The sequence below is a fragment of the Solea senegalensis genome, linkage group LG3 (assembly GCF_019176455.1).
Source record: "Solea senegalensis isolate Sse05_10M linkage group LG3, IFAPA_SoseM_1, whole genome shotgun sequence".
In the NCBI taxonomy this organism is placed as follows: Eukaryota; Metazoa; Chordata; class Actinopteri; order Pleuronectiformes; family Soleidae; genus Solea; species Solea senegalensis.
Window position 1 is genome coordinate 21280181 of NC_058023.1, and position 22845 is coordinate 21303025.

Sequence of the window (22845 nt, forward strand, 5' to 3'; positions counted from 1 at the left end):
CACGTATTTTTACCTCCCAAAAGGGCACTTTAGCATGCCTTTTTTGCTTCCCAAGAGGGCACTTTAGCATGGGTTTTTGTCACCCAAGAGGGCAGTATATTGGTGCAATGTGTAAATAATTAAAACCAGTGATAATTTTGTTGATAAAATTGTTACCCCTGTTAGGCTTCTAAAAATCAATTAAATATAAGTTTGAGCCAGGGCCACACGGTGGTGTAGTGGTTAGCACTCTCGCCTTGCAGCGCGAAGACCCGGGTTCGAGCCCCGGTTGGAACAAGGGCCCTTCTACATGGAGTTTGCATGTTCTCCCTGTGTGTGCGTGGGTTCTCTCCGGGTTCTCCGGCTTCCTCCCACAGTCCAAAAACATGCAATGTGGGGATAGGTAAATTGGACACTCTAAATTGACCATAGGAGTGAGTGTGAGAGTGACTGGTTGTTTGTCTCTATCTGTGTGGCCCTGCGATGGACTGGCGAACTGTCCAGGGTGTACCCCGCCTATCGCCCGATGTAGCTGAGATTGGCACGGCACCCCCCGCGACCCTCTGGTTGAGGATAAAGCGGTAGATGATGACTGACTGACTGATAAGTTTGAGCCAGTCTTTTGAATGGCTCTTTGAAAGGGGTTCTCAAGATCCAGCTCCCTTCAAAGAGCCATAAATCCCAGCTCTAATCCACATGAAAGAGAATTAAATCAGGTAACATAATTGCAGGTGATGGAAGTTGTGTTGCCTGATGTTACTTGAACTTGACTGTTTTTCAAAGGAGGTAGGTATAGGTGTGGATATGTTGGAGCATTGTTGTCCATCACTACATCACTAGAAGACCTACATTTCTGTAGTAACCAGGTGTTAAGAACAATACCATTTTTCATAACATCATCATAACACCATTTTAGCAGAGATCATCAACACTTTTTGCTTTATGTTCATGCTTCAGAGACATGAGACATCTCTTCCCGAAATCTTGAATATTATAAAACTATGCACTCTCCTACCTGAGCCATTTCACACAGCCACAGTTTAACAACAGATACAACTTTTTGATTAATTCTGTTCATTTACAAAAACAGCTTTGTGTGACTAAAAATACTGCACAACAACAAACACTGATGTAAAACAACAAGGAATACTTATGAAGATAATGACAAAAGGACCTGCCCCTACAGCTTGTTATTCTGCCCTGATAGGTGATGTACAAGAATAAACATTGTCATAAGTCAATAAAATGGGTGATGTAGTGATGGAACAGAACTCATTAAAGGGATGAACAAGAGCAGAGTCATGAGGGTATTTTTAGACAACAAGTTTCACTTGCCAATGTTGTATTTCTGCTTTTCCTCTGCTGTGTCCTCCTCTCTTTATTCCTCCTCTTGTCAGTTACAGAAACAGTTCCATCAAAATGGGATGCACAAAACTGGAGATGTGATTCTAGGTGGACTTTTTACAGTCAACTTGTTTTCTGCTGATCCTGACCTGGCTCTTACCTCAGAGCCACAGCTGCCTACCTGTTACAGGTAAGAGAGGTAACTCTGACAGGGAGACAATATTTAAGAAGCTGTTGTTGTTTAGCTAATCAGTATGACATATTTATAGTAATGTGAAGTGATTATATCTGACATTTTTTAAACATTGAAGATTTATTGTGGGTATTGATGATAATGTCAGTGTTTGCAGTCTATAGCTGTAATTCTGAAATATATAGCTTGGCACAGTAACTAACACTTATTTTGGTGTTAGTTTTGATGTTGTAGGATTCAGACAGGCTCAGACCATGGCCTTTGCTATTGAAGAGATCAACAGAAACTCCAACCTGCTGCCTAATGTGACTCTGGGATACAGTCTGTATGATAACTGCCTTCAATTAGGTATTGCTGCATCACTGTCCTTAGTCAGTGGTCAAGAGGAGCAAATTACATTAGAGGAGAGATGTAGAGGAACACCATCTGTCCTCGGAATTGTGGGTGATTCTTCCTCCACACGTTCTATAGCAATATCTTCATTGTTAGGTTTGTACAGAGTGCCTCTGGTAAGTTTATCTGCTTCTCAAGTCAATCATTGTTAAAAATTCAATTTAATATCAAAACAAACATAAATTAAGTTGTAAACATTAAATATTCAATATTAGAAAGCTTTTAGTTTTAGTCAGCAGACGATAACTGTTTTGAGTAAATGAGGTGTTATTTTTCGCAGGTGAGTTATTTTGCCACATGTTCCTGCCTGAGTGACAGACAAAAGTATCCGTCTTTCTTTAGGACGATCCCGAGTGATGCTTTTCAGGTGACCCCCCACCCACCAAAATCAAGCAGACAAAATGTCTCACCCATGTTCTGTCTCATTTACAGAGTTGTGTGGTGTCAGATATACAACACTTAAAGACAGTGATTAAACATGAGACTTTGATTAACCTGTTTAGCAGGATTTCTAGTGAAAGATGATACCAGCCTGTGCACTAATCCCTCTGCTCTGTGTCCACATAGGTGAATGCTATGATTCAGATTCTAAAACACTTTGGTTGGACTTGGGCAGGTCTGATCATCAGTGATGATGATTATGGAGTCCACGCTGCCCGATCCTTTCACTCTGATCTGGGTCCAGCTGGTGGAGGTTGTCTGGCTTACACAGAGATTTTGCCCTGGGGTGACGACCCTGCTGAACTAAGGAGAATAGTGGATGTGATGAGGAAATCTACAGCTCGAGTGGTGATTGTGTTTGCACATAAGAGTCGCACAATTAACCTCATGAAAGAGGTAAATCATGAAAAAGATATTTTGCAAAAAGTATTTAGCCTTTAAAATACAGTTTTCATTACCAATGTTTCAACTGTAATTTGTTAAAGTTGTTGTTGTGTTTTAGGGTAAGTATGTTTATACAGGTTAATTCAGGTTTGTGTATGACAGCAACTGTGGAAACTGCATTTTACTTTACTGATATGGAAGGGTGAATTCATAAAATTATTTTAATGCAATGTTTAGGTGGTGAGACAGAATGTGACAGGCCTACAGTGGATGGCCAGTGAAGCCTGGACATTAGCTGATGTGCTCCAGACGCCCCACTTCATGCCATTCCTGGGTGGAACACTGGGCATCGCCATCCGTCGAGGAGAAATACCAGGACTCAGGGACTACCTGTTAAAAACACGTCCTGACTTACATCACGACAACACAGCTGGAAACAGCATGGTGAGAGTTTCCCTCTGATTTGGTATTTGTGAGAATGTACTGGCATTAATTAAAAAGTCTACCTTATTGCAGGTGACTCGGTTTTGGGAACACACATTTCAGTGTAGATTTGCACCACCTCCAGCAGGTTGGGTGGAAGCTGGAGGAGAATTATGCACTGGACAGGAAGTTCTAGAGAATGTGGAGACTGAGTTCTTGGATGTTTCAAACCTCAGGCCAGAGTATAATGTGTATAAGGCTGTGTACGCTCTGGCCTATGCTCTTGATGAAATGCTGCAGTGTGAGCCAGGGAGAGGACCTTTCAGCAACAACACCTGTGCTCATTTACAAAGACTGGAGCCATGGCAGGTGAGATATCAGTTTACACTCAACTCATAATTTACCTTTGTACCTCCCTAGTATTTCTTTAAGGATTGTATTCAATTTTAATAGATGAATAAAGTTAAGTATGTCACTTTTCCAATACAGCGAAGTGTAAGAATATAATAGTAATGTGATGTGACTTTTTTATTTCATGTGAAATTATTTAATGGAAATTATTAAAAAGGTGTTTTCCTGCAATAGTGAGATGTTAATTTCACACACATATACTAATTTATACAAGTTTCTTTGTTAAAGTGTTTTGGGTTGTTTTCATTTTTTGTTGGCAACAGCTTAGGCCAGAGGCTTGTTTTAAATTTGTCAGTCAGATACCCTTAGGGGATACTGTCAACTTCTGTTCAAATTCTCACTTTCACTCAAAAATAAAAACCTTTTAAGTCAACATGCAAATGTTAAAAGAGAACTGTTCATCAGCTGAGGCAGGGAACTGATGGGCAGTAATTCTAGTTTTTGTTCTATGTCTTTTGTTCTCAGCTTGTGCATTACTTGGAAAAGGTAAACTTCACAACATTTGGTGATCAAGTGTCGTTTGATGAGAATGGTGATACCCTACCAATATATGACATAATAAACTGGGTGTGGCTCCCTGATGGAAGAACTAAAGTTCAAAATGTGGGTGAGGTTAAGAGGTCAGCCTTCAAAGGTGAAGAACTCACACTAGATGAAGACAAAGTCTTCTGGAACTTTGAATCCAAACAGGTAACTTCATAATTTTTTTTACATTATGATCTCTTTCTCCCAGTCAATGGGCTAGATTCATATTTCTCCCCTGAGTCCGCAGAGGTTTGCTATGGTACATCTGATTTGAATATTGTCATCCATCCATGTGCGTGATAGTATGGACATATGCACACACATCTGCCTTTTTGACTGTATGCATCAAATGCTCAAGCTCCGTAACACAACACTTTCTAGTATAGTTGGTGCAACCCAAAGTGCCCCTAAAAAAAAAGATAAAGGGCACAGTGTCAGCTGACATACAGTGGCAGTCAGTATGAGTTTGAGGTTGCAGGTTTGGGTTGAGGTTAACTTTTACTTTTAACATTATTTACAAGTTTAATGGCTTGTCGGGAAAATGTTCATCACTCTTGTTATGATCTGTAGGTCATATTTATTTTTATTTGCTCATTTTGTTGTTTTTCAGTTGCCCCTGCATGCCTGAGGGTGGCGCCGTATCCTTTTTCCTCCATCTCCAGGTTGCTCAGCCTATAAAATGGCCGCTGGAGCTGGACGCTTCCCCCCTTTTTTGTTTGTTCCCTGCTTCACGTCAGGAGCACATGGTGTGATCTGGCCGTGCCTTTTTGAACCATTTTCATTTATTAAATCAATATCTTTTTTTGCATTTTAAATCAGTGAGTTTGTCCCTCATAATGGGGACTCGTCCAGGATCCATTGTTTGGTGTAGTTAAAGTAAAAAAGAAAAAGAAAAATCCCCCTCGACTTTTCTTTTAGCTTGGAGATTCATGCTGATGTTGCCACATGAGGTGAGTTTTTTTTTTGAGAGTTTCCCTGGTTTAGTAAGCCTCTTTGTTTCTCTGCGGTAACCCTAGGTGGTCCCTGGTGAGTCTTAGTTAGAGAGAAAACCAGGTTTAACTTGTTTAGTTAGTTAGAAATGCCAACCTCTAGTGATAGCATGTGGTGACATTTGGTGGCTTTTGTTCACTCTCAACATTCACACTGCATTGTATGTGAATGTTGAGAGTGGGAGGAATACTTTAGTAGGTGCATAGTTTTGTTGCTATGCTATGCTATTGTGTTTTTCTGGAACAGTTGTAACCCTGCTCATGGTTTCATTTTGTCTGTCCTATTTTGTTGATAGGGTGTTACAGAAACGACGCTCTGTCCAAAATTAAAGCACCACCCATGCCTGGTGACCATGTACTATTTCTGTTACTGCTTGTTGGTTCAAGTCTGCATGCAAAGTCTATATATGGTTGACCAAAATCTTTGAGAAACAGATTATGTTACTATATGTAATCCAAACACCTGATTGCAAGAAAACAACCTGTCAACATGCTTAAGTCATATGTTAACTGTGAGTCACCTGTTGTTGTGCCTGTTACTTCTGTGTCTGTTGTACAGCCCCCATATGACAGCAGATCTGTTTCATCTGCACACCTTAAAAATTCTGAAATCCTGTTAAATATAGATTCATATCTAGCACACCTGTCTGTTTCTATCTGTTGTCTACCGACATTAATATGCTGATATGGAACCATCCTACTCTTTTTAGTGACATTCCCTCTCAAGCTAATATGCTAGGTTATGGTTCGGGGATGGCTGGGTATTATTGTGCCTTTTGTGATAACTTCTCGGATATAGTGGCTCTGTCTAGAGGCATTGACCATCCAACCTGTTACTTTTCAAAAAAAGTTTAAAATAACACCAGCTAAACTTCAGCACTATTGAAAAGGAAGCGTTGGCCTTGTTGGTGTTGCAGTAGTTTGAGGTGCATCTTGGGACTTGTCTCTGAGCCAGTCGTAAACACTTGTGGGGTTCCTGTGGCGCCTCCCTGGGGGAAGCAATGTGAAAAGGGTGTGTTGAGGGTGTGTATAGTCGTTAATTATGTTGTGAGCTTTTCCTGAAGACCCTGCTAGTGTAAATGTCCTGTAAAGAAGGAAATGTTGCTCAAGAGGTGTATTGTGCAGTTGAGCTGCAGAGCCGCATCCAATGTACTTTCCAAGAGGCAGGTTTCCATGAAAATAAGAGAACTTTACTCCCTTATCTCGTGCTGGGTGGTTACTCTAGTTCTGCACTCATCCATCTTGTTTTCAAGTGAGCAGGCATTAGCTAATAACAGACTAGGCAGTGGTGGTCTCGTATCTCTAGGTTTTAGATTACCATGTAGCCTTGCCTCTCTTCCCTCGCTTAGACATATATCGGCTATGCTGCTCACGTAAAGCTGGAGCTGCTGTCTCTTGCTGGCTGGAGTTCGATTGATACAGTCATGGGAAGAAGTCCAAGTCCAGCAAGCTGGGTTTCGGCATAATATGGGGTCTGCCAATGTCCAGAAGTCCTCACGACTGTATCTCAATACTGCACAGGCTAACTACATATTTAAAAGCATGGGCCACATGGTTAGTGTAATGGTTAGCACTCGTGCTTTTGCACCAAGAAGACCCAGTCACAACAGGTTTTCTCCGGGTTCTATGATTTCCTCCCCCAGTCCAAAAACATGCTTATTTTGGGATTATGCAAATTGGACACTGTTAATTGACTGTAGATGTGAGAGTGAATGGTGGTTTGTCTCTATATGTTGGCCATGTGATGGACTGTCAACCTTTCCATCCCAAGCATCTGCTTTGATTTGAGGTCTTTTTGAATGATGCTGCAACTCAAATCGGGGATGCTGAAGTGCAGCACAGGGTCATCGATTTAGAAAATCTTTAGAAAAAAAGTGATATGTCTTTCACTGGGCATCTGTGGTCTTGGTGACTAATGTTGTAACATCAGGTTGAATCTCTACATCTGCATCAGGATCTACTACAGAGAAGAAGTTTGACTGTATAGGTTGTGAGTTGGACTGCATTAAGTATAATAGTCCAGAGAGCCAGATTGTACAATGAAGATGTGATGAATGAATTGTTCATCAGTGTGAACAGGCCGTGGTGCTAGTTTAGATTTCCCCATGATGAATCTTACATGGCAATGACCTTAGTTACTGATGGCTCACAAGTAAGCTACAATCACCATTGTGGATGCATCTGAAAATATGCACAGCTTTCTGAGCAGTAGAAAGTGCCAATAGAAAATAGAAAATAAAAAATACTAAAGAAAAACTAAAGAAAAAAAAACTATACACTTTTAACCCCCTGCCCAGCACACTTTCTTCAGTCCCCAGTAAAGAGTAAAGTGACATGTCTGGAGTTTGTTTAATTTTTTTGTGCAAAAATGTTTTTAAGTTTTATATTTTCAGTTCTCTGATCTGGAGTTTGTGCCATGCTGTTATTTTTTTAAATGAGAATGTTGATTGTCCTAGTGCTGTGTTTCTTTTGGGTATGGGACATTGCCCAGTGGATGCTGATTATGTTATTCTGCTCATCTGTTCAGATTTTTTGAGTGGTGGATGTGCCACACTATTCATTACCTTGAAGAATAAACATACATTTGCAAATTTAATGTACTTCCAAAGTTTAACATATTGTGTTTGAGTATTTGACATTGATGATATTGCTGTGTTTGTAAGTGCTTGTTTACAGAGCAACTCCAGTGGTTTGATGGTTGTCCTGTTTGCCTGTGACCAACATGATATACCAAACAGTAGTGGTCCCAGAACAGATCGTTATAGTACCCCCATGTTGTACGCTCCCAGTTTGTGACACTGCATTTAATCGGACACACTGGAGGACCCACATAGGTTGGATTTCAGCCAACTAAGGGTATCCATGGACAGTTTGTATTGGGTCAACTTAGATATTATCCTGCATGATTAACTGTGTCAAAAGCCTTGCATAGATCTAAAAAGACTGCACCAGGCAGTGTATGATGCACTTCCAAGCCCACCCAACCTTCATTGCTGGGGCCTAGTAGAAATACCAGCATGTCCGCTGTGCCCGGCAAGAGGCTCTTTGGAGCATATTCTAAGCTGCTGCCCTAAAGCCCTGGTAGAGGGGAGGTACATATGGTGCCATGACGAGGTGCTAAAGGTGCCGTTGTCATGAAAAAAATGTCTCTCCATGATATCAAGAGAAGCTTGATCATCCACTTAAACAGTAACCATCATCAAAGATCATTCCATCTTTTCTTGAAAACAGCAGAACCTAGTTCATCAAAGTTTTTCCTAAAATGTTTTATTGTGCAGAAAAAAAAAGAGAGCAACTAAGATGACATGACATGACATATGCTTGAAATTCTCCTTGGCCAGGACAATCATTTTCACCACACATTCATTGGTTTGCAAGCTGTTTCCAGGCAGACTTCACACACTATGATTCACACAAGGTCCAGTCACTTTATGTAGTTATAAGTATCACCATCCACAAGGCTGAACAGACATGCAACAGAAAACCCATAGCAACTTTCTCTGCGGACACGGAACAAGGAAACATATGGAGATACAATAACTGACTGATTTTTCTCCACACAGCCTCCTCGGTCAGTGTGCAGTGAGAGCTGTCCTCCAGGTACCCGCATGGCCAGAAAGAAGGGGAAACCTGAGTGTTGTTTTGACTGTGTCTCTTGTTCTGAGGGAAAGATCAGCAACACAACTGGTGAGTGTAAAGCTTTAAACACAGTTCAGAGATGTTGTATAAACACATATCTCACCACTTTGTTTTCTCAGACTCTATGGAATGCACCAGTTGTCCAGAAGATTTCTGGTCCAGCCCCCAGCATGACCACTGTGTTCCTAAGAAAACAGAGTTCCTCTCCTATCATGAGCCTCTGGGTATCTGCTTGACAACCACCTCACTGTTGGGCACATTTATCTGTGTTGTTGTTCTGGGCATCTTCATCCATCATCACAAAACACCTATAGTTCGTGCCAACAATTCAGAACTCAGTTTTCTTCTCTTGGTGTCACTCAAATTGTGTTTCTTGTGTTCGTTGCTCTTCATTGGACGACCCAGATTATGGACTTGCCAACTAAGACATGCAGCATTTGGCATCAGCTTTGTGCTTTGTGTCTCATGTATCCTGGTGAAAACCATGGTGGTTCTGGCTGTGTTCAGGGCCTCCAAACCAGGAGGTGAGTCCAATCTGAAGTGGTTTGGTGCTATGCAGCAGAGAGGGACAGTTCTGCTTCTAACCTCTATTCAAGCAGCAATCTGCATTGCCTGGCTTGTCTCTGCTTCACCAATGCCTCATAAAAACACCCAGTATCACAATGACAAGATAGTTTATGAGTGTGCAGTTGGGTCCACAGTTGGTTTTGCAGTTTTACTTGGTTATATTGGTTTACTGGCTGTCCTGAGTTTTTTGTTAGCTTTTCTAGCAAGGAATCTTCCAGACAGTTTCAATGAGGCCAAACTCATCACTTTCAGCATGCTGATCTTCTGTGCAGTGTGGGTGGCCTTTGTCCCTGCTTATATCAACTCACCAGGCAAATATGCAGATGCAGTGGAGGTATTTGCCATCCTGGCCTCCAGTTTTGGCCTGTTGGTGGCGCTGTTTGGTCCTAAATGTTACATGATGCTATTGAGACCAGAGAGAAACACAAAGAAAGCCATCATGGGTCGAGGTACCACAATGTAAAACTGTGAACACTGCTGTTTCTCTATATATCGTCTGTATTTTAGACTATACGGTCACAATACAGGCAATAAAGACTTTGATAAAAAAAAAAAACTCAAATTATTGTATTTTATTTTTCTCTAACTGCTCATTTCCCCAATGTTGGGAGATAATGTAATTTTACATTAAACTAGTTCTAGTAGTACCAAAGGTATCTTTTCTTATTTTGATTTAATTAATTTAATGATTTCTGACAACTGCATTAACCACATATATTTAAAACATATCAATAACATAAATACAATCCCAAGTACAAATAGATTTATAGGAAGCCATTTAAAAGGCAGTGTGGGCTTTTTGTTTTAACTGTTTAAGGCTTGCTGTAACCATATACACAGGGCTGGGCTCTAGCCATTTTAGTGCACTCGGTAAGATTTTTGATTTGGTGCTCCACCCCCACCACAGCACAATCTGGTCAGATTCCCAGGGACAACAATTAATGATATGTTTCCCATCCTGTTTTTGGAAATGTGTAGTGTGATTGTACCTTGTTGGCCTGATGTTGTTTCCTTCCCCTTCCATGACAAAGCCGATGTGACTGTGTTCATAAGAAAACAGAGTTCCTCTCCTACCATGATCTTTTGGGTAACTGCTTGATAACCACCTCACTGTTGGGCACATTCATATGTGTTCTTGTTCTGGGCATCTTCATCCATCATCACAGCACACCTATAGTTCGTACCAACAATTCAGAACTCGGTTTTCTTCTCTTGGTGTCACTTAAGTTCTGTTTCCTCTGCTCGTTGATTATGGACTTGCCAACTAAGACATGAAGCATTTGGTATCAGCTTTGTGTCTCATGTATCCTGGTGAAAACCATGGTGGTCTAGTCTGAAGTGGTTTGGTTTTCATTATTTTACAACATCATACATAGACCTGGCAGCCATATCTTCTATGAGCTCACCCTGAAACCCGACTACTTTCTCTGTGGTTATCAGTGAGTCCATGACTCTCAGCTCATTTATATTATTATATTTCTGCATCACCTCCACAACTACAGGTCTGGGTTAAATCACGCGCAAGTGGGAAACTTCCCATAGCTACTGCATGAAGGGGAGGTAGAAGCATAAACCTGACTTGTTGTAACTGTATGTTACGTGCAAAATCACTCCAACTGTGTGAGACAAATAATATTCCTGAAAAAAAACATTAGCTTGTCGGATGACATTGTTGTTTTCTACCACCTTGAACAGATCTGAGGAGTAGCGGAGGAGGTGTGTCGCGGTGTCCGAGTGGTATTTATGACTGTAGGGGCATTTGGGCAAATTTTGCCCTTTATTACTTTAAAGAGAAGTGCCAAGATATCAGTCACTTGGAAGTAAAAATGTAGCAGTTCAATGACATAACTGTCTGTAATTACAGTTAGTCCTAATTAAGTTTTGTAACTATTATTGAAATGATCAAGATAAGGTTCATGAAATGATGCAGTTTAACAGCAGAAAAAAACAGTTTTTAATTATCTATTCATCCATTTTCAGTGTTTTAATAAAAATGACAACAATCACACTGAATATTACTTGAAAGACAAGCACTTTTACCATAAAGACAAATAACAAGAGAACTCTATGTAAATTGGACATGGGGTGCTGAGGACCTGCCCCTACTTCCCTGATAGGTGATGTGTGAGAGCAAACATTGTCATAAGTCAATAAAATGGGCAATGTAGTGCTGGAAAAGTAGTCGGAAAAGGGACGAACAAGATTAAAGTCATGAGGGGTTTTGTAGACAACAACTTGCTGTTGCTCATGTTCTCTTACTTTTCCTCTGCTATGTCCTCCTCTCTTTATTCCTCCTCTTGTCAGATACAGGAACAATTTAACCTAAATGGGATGCACAAGACTGGGGATGTGATTCTAGGTGGAATTTTTCCCGTCAACTTCTTTACTGATAATCCTGACCTGACTTTTACCTCAGAGCCACAGCTGCCTTCCTGCTATGGGTGAGTCTGACAGTATCTGTAGTTGTGAAATGTATAGCATTTCAGAGTTACTGTTTAAAGTATTTTGAATATTAAACACATGTTTGTGTTAGTTTTAATGTTATAGGATTCAGACAGGCTCAGTCCTTGGCCTTTGCTATTGATGAGATCAACAGAAACTCCAACCTGCTGCCTAATGTGACTCTGGGATACAGTCTGTATGATAACTGCATCCAACTACGAATTGGATTTCGTGCAGCACTGGCCTTAGTCAGTGGTCAAGAAGAAGAAGTTACATTAGAGGAGAACTGTGTAGGAACTCCTCCAGTCCTAGGGATTGTGGGTGATTCTACCTCTTCAAATTCTATAGCCATATCTACAGTCTTAGGTTTGTACAAAGTGCCTCTGGTAAGTTTTTAAGTCTTTCAACTCAATTATTATTGTGATTACATTTTTCTCTTTAATTATGATTTAATTTAATGATTTTTTAAATAGCTATTATGAATGACTGACAGTTCAGTGATCAACCCTAAAATCTTGAAGAGAATTTGAAAAAAACTTTAAACTTTTTTTAACGATATGTGGTCTGTCTTTATAAATATATACATACATATATATATACTACATATTGTACTGTGCAAAAGTTTCATGCACCACCAACTCTGTTTTTTTTTTTCTGTCTGTCAAATTCTGTGATCATTGGAACTTGGAATGAAGTGATGCGACTTAAAGCTGGTCTTATATATTAGCAAGCTGTAAATGAGTTTAACATGTATGTCATGCTCAAGCATGTCTTGAATAAACCTGGTGTAATAGACGTTTTGTACGGCAGATATTTCTTGAAATGAAATAGTAGGACAATCACTGGATTTACCAGCGATTAAGGTTCCACTCCAGTATTTATAGAGCTGTTTTATTGTTCAAGTGTAAGGGTAGATCACGCTAAATACTTGACACCTGCAGAGGATGTTTTTTTTGTTTGTTTTTATTCAAACTACCAAAAACTGCATACATATTTTTCTGTGTTCCAGTAAAGTGAAATAGAAATAATTATCCTCTATTGTCGTTATAACATTGCTAAAACAACAAATCTAATTGTGGCCTAAGACTTCTGCACTGTACTGTGTATGTATGTGTGTATATATACATATATGTGTGTATATACATATATGTGTGTATATATACACACATACATATACATACACTCATCTATTTTTATAAAGACGGACTACATATCGTTAAAAAGGTTTAATGTTTTTTCGAAATTCTCTTCAAAATTTTTGGGTTGATCACTGAACTGTCATGAACTGTATATATATAACATATATGTGCGTGTGTGTAGCTATGCATTTCTATTTATTTTTGCAGGTGAGTTATTTTGCCACATGTTCCTGCCTGAGTGACCAGCAAAAGTTCCCATCTTTTTTTAGGACAATCCCGAGTGATGCCTTTCAGGTTCTTCCGATTAAAAAACACAACAACATATATATATTTACAAAAATAAGCATTTATGTCATATATGCAACACTTAAAGACAGTGATTAAAGCCAAGTCTTTGATTAACCTGTGAAGCAGCATTTCTAGTGAAAGATGATTCCAGCCTGTGCACTAATCCCTCTGCTCTGTGTCCACATAGGTGAATGCTATGATTCAGATTCTAAAATACTTTGGTTGGACTTGGGCAGGTCTGCTCATCAGTGATGATGATTATGGAGTCCACGCTGCCCGATCCTTTCACTCTGATCTGGGTCCAGCTGGTGGAGGTTGTCTGGCTTACACAGAGATTTTGCCCTGGGGTGACGACCCTGCTGAATTAAGGAGAATAGTGGATGTGATGAGGAAATCTACAGCTCGAGTGGTGATTGTGTTTGCACATAAGGGTCACATGATTAACCTCATGAAAGAGGTCAGTCTTTAAGGAAATATGTTTTAAAAAAATCTTTTGCTTTTGAAAAAGAGATCTCCTTACTAGTGTTTCACCTGTAATGTCTGTTTTAAAGAGGGTTTTAGAGTGAGATTGTTTATCAAGACAATTTGAAATGTCAATACTAAATTGTATTTCACTGGTACTGGTACAAATGTATAATTTCATATACATGTGATAATACAATGTACAGGTGGTGAGGCAGAATGTGACAGGCCTTCAGTGGATGGCCAGTGAAGCCTGGTCAGCACTTGATGTGCTCCAGACTCCTCACCTCATGCCGTACCTGGGTGGAACACTGGGCATCGCCATCCGTCGAGGAGAAATACCAGGACTCAGGGACTTCCTGTTACAAATACGTCCTGACCTACATCGCAATGGCACAGATGGAAACAACATGGTGAGAGTTTCTTTCGGACTTGTTATTTGTGATAATAGTATTCTGGCATACATTTCAAAAATAATTGCATTGCAGGTGAATCAGTTTTGGGAACACACATTTCAGTGTAGATTTGCACCACCTCCAGCAGGTTGGGTGGAAGCTGGAGGAGAATTATGCACTGGACAGGAAGTTACAGAGAACGTGGAGAATGAATTGGTGGATGTTTCAGACCTCAGGTCAGAGTATAATGTGTATAAGGCTGTGTACGCTCTGGCTTATGCTCTTTATGACATGCTGCAGTGTGAGCCAGGGAGAGGACCTTTCAGCAACAACACCTGTGCTCATTTACAAAGACTGGAGCCATGGCAGGTGAGATATCAGTTTACACTCAACTCTTAACTTCATTTAATCCTTTGTATTTCTTTTGGTTGAATGAAGTTATAAGACATCAATAGATTAATAAATTAAAAATCTCACTTTCCAAATACAGCTAGGAGATAGTTGATTACAATATCGGGTCAAAGTGTAAGTACACAGTGGATGTTTGTTTACAGGTCCTGCTATACAGCTACAGTCATCAAATTCTTTTTCTTTATACAAATTAAACAACAGTTATCAGTCATTTCTTTCTGTACTCTTCTCTTTTAATTTCAACAACTGAGTCAGTTATCTGTCCTGTCAACTTTGGCACACACTCTCACTTTGACTCAAATTTTTATTCCTTTTAAGTCAACATGCATGTGTTATATGAGAAACTTGTGAATATGTTAGTCTTCTGAGGCAAGCAACCTTCCTTCTATCTCTGATTCTATTATCCAAAGCTTGTGTATTACTTGGGAAAGGTCAACTTCACCACAACATTTGGTGATCAAGTGTCATTTGATGAGAATGGTGATGCCTTACCAATGTATGACATCATGAACTGGGTGTGGCTCCCTGATGGAAGAACTAAAGTTCATAGAGTGGGTGAGGTTAAGAGGTCAGCCTTCAAAGGTGAAGAACTCACACTGGATGAAGACAACATTTTCTGGAACTTTGAATCCAAACAGGTTGCTACTTTATTCATTCATTTATTTATTTATTTATTTATTGACTATCTGACTTATTGACTGTCTGACTTATTTATGTTTTTCCTCTGAGTCCACAGAGGTGCTATGTGTATAGTATGTGTACTATGGTCCATCTGATGTGAATGTTGTCATCCACCCATGTGCATGATGGTATTGGCAAATCCTTCATGGACATACTGTACATGCGCACCCCTACATTTTTCTGTGAATGGAACCTCTGCCGATTTGAAAATCCATAGCAACCCTCTGCTGACAGAGAACATAGAAAAGTACTGGCATTCACAAGATATTAACAGACTCAATTTTCTCCACACAGCCTCCTCGGTCAGTGTGCAGTGAGAGTTGTCCTCCAGGTACCCGCATGGCCAGAAAGAAGGGGGAACCTGAGTGTTGTTTTGACTGTGTCCCTTGTTCTGAGGGAAAGATCAGCAATACAACTGGTGATTGTAAAGTTTTAAACATCACAGTTCAGAGTTGTTGTATAAACATGTATCTCATCACTTTCCCTCTTTTCTCAGACTCCATGGAGTGCACCAGTTGTCCAGAAGATTTCTGGTCCAGCCCCCAGCGTGACCACTGTGTTCCTAAGAAAACAGAGTTCCTCTCCTACCATGAGCCTCTGGGTATCTGCTTGACAACCACCTCACTGTTGGGCACATTTATCTGTGTTGTTGTTCTGGGCATCTTCATCCATCATCACAGCACACCTATAGTTCGTGCCAACAATTCAGAACTCAGTTTTCTTCTCTTGGTGTCACTCAAATTGTGTTTCTTGTGTTCGTTGCTCTTCATTGGACGACCCAGACCGTGGACTTGCCAACTAAGACATGCAGCATTTGGCATCAGCTTTGTGCTTTGTGTCTCATGTATCCTGGTGAAAACCATGGTGGTTCTGGCTGTGTTCAGGGCCTCCAAACCAGGAGGGGAGTCCAGCCTGAAGTGGTTTGGTGCTGTGCAGCAGAGAGGGACAGTTCTGGTTCTGACTTCTGTTCAAGCAGCAATCTGCACTGTCTGGCTTGTCACTGCTTCACCAGTGCCTCATAAAAACACCCAGTATCACAGTGACAAGATAGTTTATGAGTGTGTAGTTGGGTCCACAGTTGGTTTTGCAGTTTTACTTGGTTATATTGGTTTACTGGCTGTCCTCAGTTGTTTGTTAGCTTTTCTAGCAAGGAATCTTCCAGACAGTTTCAATGAGGCCAAACTCATCACTTTCAGCATGCTGATCTTCTGTGCAGTGTGGGTGGCCTTTGTCCCTGCTTACATCAACTCTCCAGGCAAATATGCCGATGCAGTGGAGGTATTTGCCATCCTGGCCTCAAGTTTTGGCATCTTGGTGGCACTGTTTGGACCCAAATGTTATATAATCTTGTTGAGACCAGAAAGAAACACAAAGAAAGCCATCATGGGTCGAGGCACCACAAAGTAAAACTGGAAACACTGCTGTCTCTTTGTCTGACCCTCTGTATTTTAGAATGTCTTTGTATTTACCACTTCACAATATAGGAAATAAAGATATCTCAGCTGCAGTAAATTCTCTCCCTAGCACTGACTACTTAACCACACCTGAGGATCTGGTATCTCACTATAACTACAGACTCAACAACCTCCTGAACACACTGGCACCATTGAAAACACGTTCTGTCACCTTGACACGCTCTGCCCCATGGTACACCCCGGAACTCCATGTTCTGGATTCAAAACTGAAGAACGCAGACTGGAATGCCTCTCAAGAAAAAAACGGTCTCACTATTCACAATAACGTGTACCACAACCACCTGCTGAAATATAAAGATGGCATAGCCAATCCCAAAATGGAATATCACCCCACTGTTATCGGGACTGCTCAAGGAAACATGTATCTGTTCACCACACTCAACAATATTTTATGCCCCCCTGACACTCTTGCCTCTCTCATGCACTCTACTACCCTTTTCAATAATTTCATGGACTTGTTCACCAGCAAAATAATTAATATCCATAATCAACTACCTCCTCCATGCAAGAGGAACGACTGTAAATACTGTATTATTTCTGCTCCACCTTTTATATCCCCTTTATGTAAATTTGATCTCCCAACCTCGACTGAAATATCCACCATTATTCAGAAATCTAAGTCTTCCACCCGTAGTCTTGACACTGTCTACAAATCTTGTTAAACTCCATCTCCTTTCTGTTTTCCCACTCATCAACGACATCATACACTCCCCCCTCTCCTGAAGCTCCCCTAAAAACAGCAATAATCACCCCCAAAATAATAAAAAAAAAACCTGGCTTGGACCCCAATGATCTCAATAATTTCCGACTAATTTCAAACCTTCCCTTTCTGTCTAAAGTCCTGGAAAAAGTGGCTGCTGCACAGGTCTATAATCATCTCACTCACAATACCTTCTATGAACAGTTTCAATCTGCAATCACTCTCCCATAGCATTATCTTTAATCGCCTAATCGGACTAAATCAAATTTTCTCAAACTCAACGGACACTGTCTAAATGTAACACAAGTTTCTCACTACACATTGACAACACTGCTGTCTGTCCCTCCCCTCAGGTCAAGAGTCTGGGTGTCATCCTGGACAGCACCATCTTTGCAAATATCAATCGCCTTCGTCCATCACTCTCCCTTAATAGCACTTCCATATTGGGTTATTAGGTTCCAAGGGTTAACTTCCTTGTCACATCCTGCCATGATTACTGTAATACTCTTCCACATGGTCTCCCACACAAATCCCTCACTAAACTCCATTTTGGACAATGCTGTACTTCCAACTTTGTGTCAACAGTTTGAGGAAGGCCCTTTTCTATTCCAATATGACCCAGTGTACAGATCAAGGAATATAAAGACATGGTTTGACTTTGGTGTGGAAGAACTTGACTGGCCTGCAAAAACTTCAAAATCTTGAGGAAAGTACGTGATGCTTCAGTAAGTGATGCTGCACATCTTTGAGTTTGGTTCTGTCAGAGAGAGTCAGAGGTTTTTTTTTTCTTCTTCACTGACCCCTAGTGTTTATTGATTGAACTGATGGATTTTCTCCTTCTCTGTGTTATATTGAACTTCTGTTCAGGAAGAATAACAGGATGTACTTTGAACTCAAGCTCATCTGAAACAAAAAAAATATTGTTTGTTAACATGGGCATTCAGACGATGTATAGCATTATCAAAAAAGGTGCACGCACGCGCACACACACACACACACACACACACACACACACACACACACACATTCATAAATAGCATTTCAGGCCCTACCCCTACATCCTCTGATCTGATGTGATGGGTAGTGTACCGGAAAAAACAATACAGTTCAGTCAATAAAATGGGTGATGGAGTGATGGAACTGAATTCAGAAAAGTGATGAACCAGAGAAAAGTCATGAATGTATTTTTTGACACAAGCCTCCTCTTATTAATGTTGTATCTCTGCTTTTCCTCTGCTGTGTCCTCCCTTTATTCCTCCTCTTGTCAGTTACAGGGACAGTTTAATCTATATGAGATGCACAAAACTGGAGATGTGATTCTAGGTGGACTTTTTGCAATCCACTTCTTTTCTGCTGATCCTGACCTGACTTTTACCTCAAAGCCACATCTGCCTACTTGCTATGGGTGAGTATGTCAGAGAAACAGATAATGTGATTACTTTTTTATCTTATCTTTGTATTCACATAAAAAGAATGCAATGCAGCTGCAACATCTTTGGAGCATTTAAGGTCTAATGTGAGAGTTGATGCTGACCTCAGTATTTATAGTATAGTATATATATGTATATGTATATATGTATATTGTACAATATAGTATATATATGTCTGTGTATGCACAGTACATAAAGCTTTGTTTCAAATGATAAAAATGTGTGTTGTCTGTTAGTTTTGATATTATAGGATTCAGACTGGCTCAGACCATGGCCTTTGCTACTGATGAGATCAACAGAAACCCCAACCTGCTGCCTAATGTGACTCTGGGATACAGTCTGAATGATCACTGCTTTCAAGTTGGAATTGGCGCAGCACTGGCCTTAGTCAGTGGTCAAGAGGAGCAAGTTACATTAAAGGAGAGCTGTGTAGGAACTCCTCCAGTCCTAGGGATTGTGGGAGATACTTCTTCCACAAGCACTATTGCCATATCTAAGGTCTTGAGTTTGTATGCCGTGCCTATGGTAAGTATATCTGCTTCTCAAGTCAATCTTTGTCTAAATTAATTTCCATTTAATGTCAATTAGTCAGACTATGACTGCTTTGAGGATACATGCTGTGTGTGTTTTGCAGGTGAGTTATTTTGCCACATGTTCCTGCCTGAGTGACCGACAAAAGTTCCCATATTTCTTTAGGACGATCCCAAGTGATGCTTTTCAGGTAAAAAAGTTTTTGCAACAATGTATGTATCACAAATCATGTTATGTGTCTTACCTAAAGAGTCGCGTGACGTCAGATATTCAACACTTAAATACAGTGATTAAAAATAAGTCTTTGATGAGCCTGTTTAGCAGAATTTCTAGTGAAAGATTCCAGCCTGTGCACTAATCCCTCTGCTCTGTGTCCACATAGGTGAATGCTATGATTCAGATTCTAAAACACTTTGGTTGGACTTGGGCAGGTCTGCTCATCAGTGATGATGATTATGGAGTCCATGCTGCCCGATCATTTCACTCTGATCTGGGTCCAGCTGGTGGAGGTTGTCTGGCTTATACAGAGATTTTGCCCTGGGGTGACGACCCTGCTGAACTAAGGAGAATAGTGGATGTGATGAGGAAATCTACAGCTCGAGTGGTGATTGTGTTTGCACATGAGAGTCACATGATTAGCCTCATGAAAGAGGTCAGTCCTGAAAGAGAGATGTGACCAAACCCTTTTAGGCTGGAAAATGTTGTATTCACTTTATGAAACATGAAATGTTTTAAATGCTGCTTCTTAGAAGGTTTTAGAGTAAGAATGTTTAGTAGAGTCAAATTTAACTTTGATAAAGGTAATTCTAGTAATACTCTAGGTTTATGGATGACATCATCCGTGAAAATGATATTATTCTTTACTGGTAAAATATGAAATAAAATACTTGTTATAATGCAATGTACAGGTGGTGAGGCAGAATGTGACAGGCCTACAGTGGATGGCTAGTGAAGCCTGGTCATCAGTTGATGTGCTCCAGACTCCTCACTTCATGCCATACCTGGGTGGAACACTCAGCATTGCTATCCGTCACGGAGAAATACCAGGACTCAGAGACTTCCTGTTACAAATACGTCCTGACCAACATCACAACAACACAGAAGGAAACAGCATGGTGAGAATTAAACCTTTCAGTCAAATCTGACATTTGCAGTCATTGGCCATTCCTCAATAGCCATACTTGTCTGTACGTGTCCTTACTTGTCCTTACTTGCATACTCCCGTACTTGTGAAACATCAACAGCCTCATTCCAAGTTCAATTTTTGTATACATGTATTTATTGAAGTTTGCAAAACAAAGCAAATAACAATCAAACTATAAAATAATCCACTCCCTCCACCCCAAAGGAAACAAGTGAAAGAAAAGACTGAACACAAAATAAAACATAACAGGGTGATGACATTGCATAATCATACACAGCTTAGCACCACATGGTTATGGCATCGATGAGTTAGGGACATACCACCTTCAAATTACCAAGGCTTCATTGACTTCACAGTGTTCTAATGAAGCAAGAAAGGGATCCCAGATCTCTTTAAATTTGGCTGATTTCTATTTTATTGTGTATGTTAACTTTTCAAGGATGAGGCATGCTGATAATTCTTTCAGCCTTCTTTCCAGCGAAGAGAAATCAAGTCGGTCATTTTCTTCTCTTTGCTTTTTAGCATACAGTCCTTTGGGTACAAATGAAGTATACAAAGTATAGGGCGGTCAGATACTGGATTAAAGGTCATCTGAGAAATGTATTTTAAAAATTCCTTCCACACTTTCCGTATCTCTGGACAGTCCCACAGACGGTGAAACAAGGTGCCCTTTTTTGTATTGCATTTTACACCGATATCGGGAATATTTGGATTCATTTTATTCAGTCTAGCCGAAGTAATAATCCGATTATAATGAATCAGTCTGAGATGGGTATTTATTGTTTAGAGTTGAGTTTTTGAGCACACCTCCCTCCAGTCCTCCTCAGATATTCCTCAACATTCCAGCTCTAATTTGAGCAGCCCAGAAATACCATTGTGAATTGGGTAATTGTAATCTTCCTCTCTCATACGGCAGGTAAAGAAATGATAGTCTCAATCTTGGCCTTCTGTTGTTCCAAATACATTTTGTAAAGAGTTGCTTCATTTTTGAGAACTGTGGTGGTGGGAGTCAAGGGATTGATTGAAATAGATATAAAAACTTTGGTAATATATTCATTTTGATTACATTTATACGTCCTAGATTGGCATTGATGAACAACTATTCATGGATTCAGTTACTGTGGAGGATCATAGTTACAGGATACTAAATATTTATTGTTTGGGATAATAGTGATACCAAGATATTTAAATCTGTTTACTGCGTTATTGAAAGGGTGATTTATCACTGGATTGGTTCGCTCTCCCTTATTCAAAATCATAATAGAACATTTTGTTTCGTTTACTTTAAAGCCTGAACATTTTCCAAATGTGTCAATTAGGTTAGTCAGGTTAAGAATTGAGTTATTTAGGTCTGTTAGAAGTAAGAGGGTGTCATCAGCATAAATTACAATTATCGGTGTCCGATACTTTTATACCTGATATTGAGGGGTGTGACCTCACCGCTATTTGCCAAAACAAATAACATTGGTGAGAGAGGGCACTCCTGACGGGTACCCCTTGTAAGTTTGAAAGGAGATGATATTGAGTAGTTGGTGGAGACCTCAGACCTTCTGATCTGGATTGATCATAGTTGGAAGCACCAGTTCCAGTCTTCTAGCCATTACTTTAGCAATAATCTTAGCATCGGTGTTAAGCAGGGAAATGGGTCGATCTGCATTTGGTAGGGGATTTATTGGGCTTCAAAATTAGTGTTATCAGTGCACTTAAGATTTATATTGAAGTCGCACAGTCATTGTATATTTTTGATAAAAGGAAAAAGATAAAAATAAATGTTATTATTATTATTGTTATTATTATTATTCATAAGTTAAATATTTGAAATGTGAAAATTATAACAATATATATGCATTTCTAAAAGTAATTCATATCTTCATTTATCAACACTGTAGGTGGCGGTAAACAGTAGAACAGGGAAGTACTGCTGTTCCAATTGAAGAGATCATACATGTACTCTCGTACTTGGCGAGTATGTACTCCAGTCGTACTTCCCAAGTACGTACTTCCCAAGTACGCAAGTACAAACTGGGCCATTATATAATCTGTAAATCATGAACATGAAATTATAATTGTCTTCCAGGTGACTCAGTTTTGGGAGCACACATTTCAGTGTAGATTTGCACCACCTCCAGCAGGTTGGGTGGAAGCTGGAGGAGAATTATGCACTGGACAGGAAGTTATAGAGAATGTGGACACTGAGTTCTTGGATGTTTCAAACCTCAGGCCAGAGTATAATGTGTATAAGGCTGTTTACGCTCTGGCATATGCTCTGGATGACATGCTGCAGTGTGAGCCAGGGAGAGGACCTTTCAGCAACAACACCTGTGCTCATTTACAAAGACTGGAGCCATGGCAGGTGAGATATCAGTTTACACTTGATTCTTGATTTCTTTAAATCAATTGCATTTATTTTAAAGATGACTGAAGCAGGCCACCTTCACTATACAGCTAGAGGACAGTGG

General features: G+C 40.0%; 2 protein-coding genes and 1 long non-coding RNA gene across 4 annotated transcripts; all 3 read left to right on the plus strand.

The window, feature by feature from the left end:
• Positions 1 to 858: 858 nt before the first annotated feature.
• LOC122767059 (extracellular calcium-sensing receptor-like) lies at positions 859 to 10438 on the plus strand. 2 transcript variants are annotated; one of them, XM_044022402.1, is made up of 9 exons: positions 859 to 1513; positions 1737 to 2025; positions 2190 to 2276; positions 2477 to 2746; positions 2972 to 3184; positions 3251 to 3526; positions 4034 to 4258; positions 8646 to 8769; positions 8841 to 10438. In XM_044022402.1, the coding sequence occupies exons 1-9, from the start codon at positions 1263 to 1265 to the stop codon at positions 9749 to 9751; spliced, it is 2646 nt and encodes an 881-aa protein (XP_043878337.1). In that variant the 5' UTR covers positions 859 to 1262; the 3' UTR covers positions 9752 to 10438. The 2 variants fall into 2 exon arrangements, 1 of the variants encoding a protein (XP_043878337.1); XR_006360156.1 differs by lacking the exons at positions 859 to 1513; positions 1737 to 2025; positions 2190 to 2276; ... (2 more) ...; positions 8646 to 8769; positions 8841 to 10438 and having other exon boundaries at positions 3113 to 3178; positions 3251 to 3284.
• A 163-nt stretch (positions 10439 to 10601) lies between these two features.
• LOC122767051 (extracellular calcium-sensing receptor-like) lies at positions 10602 to 16618 on the plus strand. The gene is made up of 9 exons (XM_044022393.1): positions 10602 to 11729; positions 11822 to 12116; positions 13077 to 13163; positions 13345 to 13614; positions 13826 to 14032; positions 14108 to 14383; positions 14836 to 15063; positions 15401 to 15524; positions 15603 to 16618. The coding sequence occupies exons 1-9, from the start codon at positions 11500 to 11502 to the stop codon at positions 16511 to 16513; spliced, it is 2628 nt and encodes an 875-aa protein (XP_043878328.1). The 5' UTR covers positions 10602 to 11499; the 3' UTR covers positions 16514 to 16618.
• A 3710-nt stretch (positions 16619 to 20328) lies between these two features.
• On the plus strand, positions 20329 to 22515 carry LOC122767092. Its single transcript, XR_006360165.1, has 3 exons — positions 20329 to 20357; positions 22276 to 22378; positions 22464 to 22515. It is a non-coding gene; the product is annotated as an uncharacterized LOC122767092 (long non-coding RNA).
• Positions 22516 to 22845: the final 330 nt, after the last annotated feature.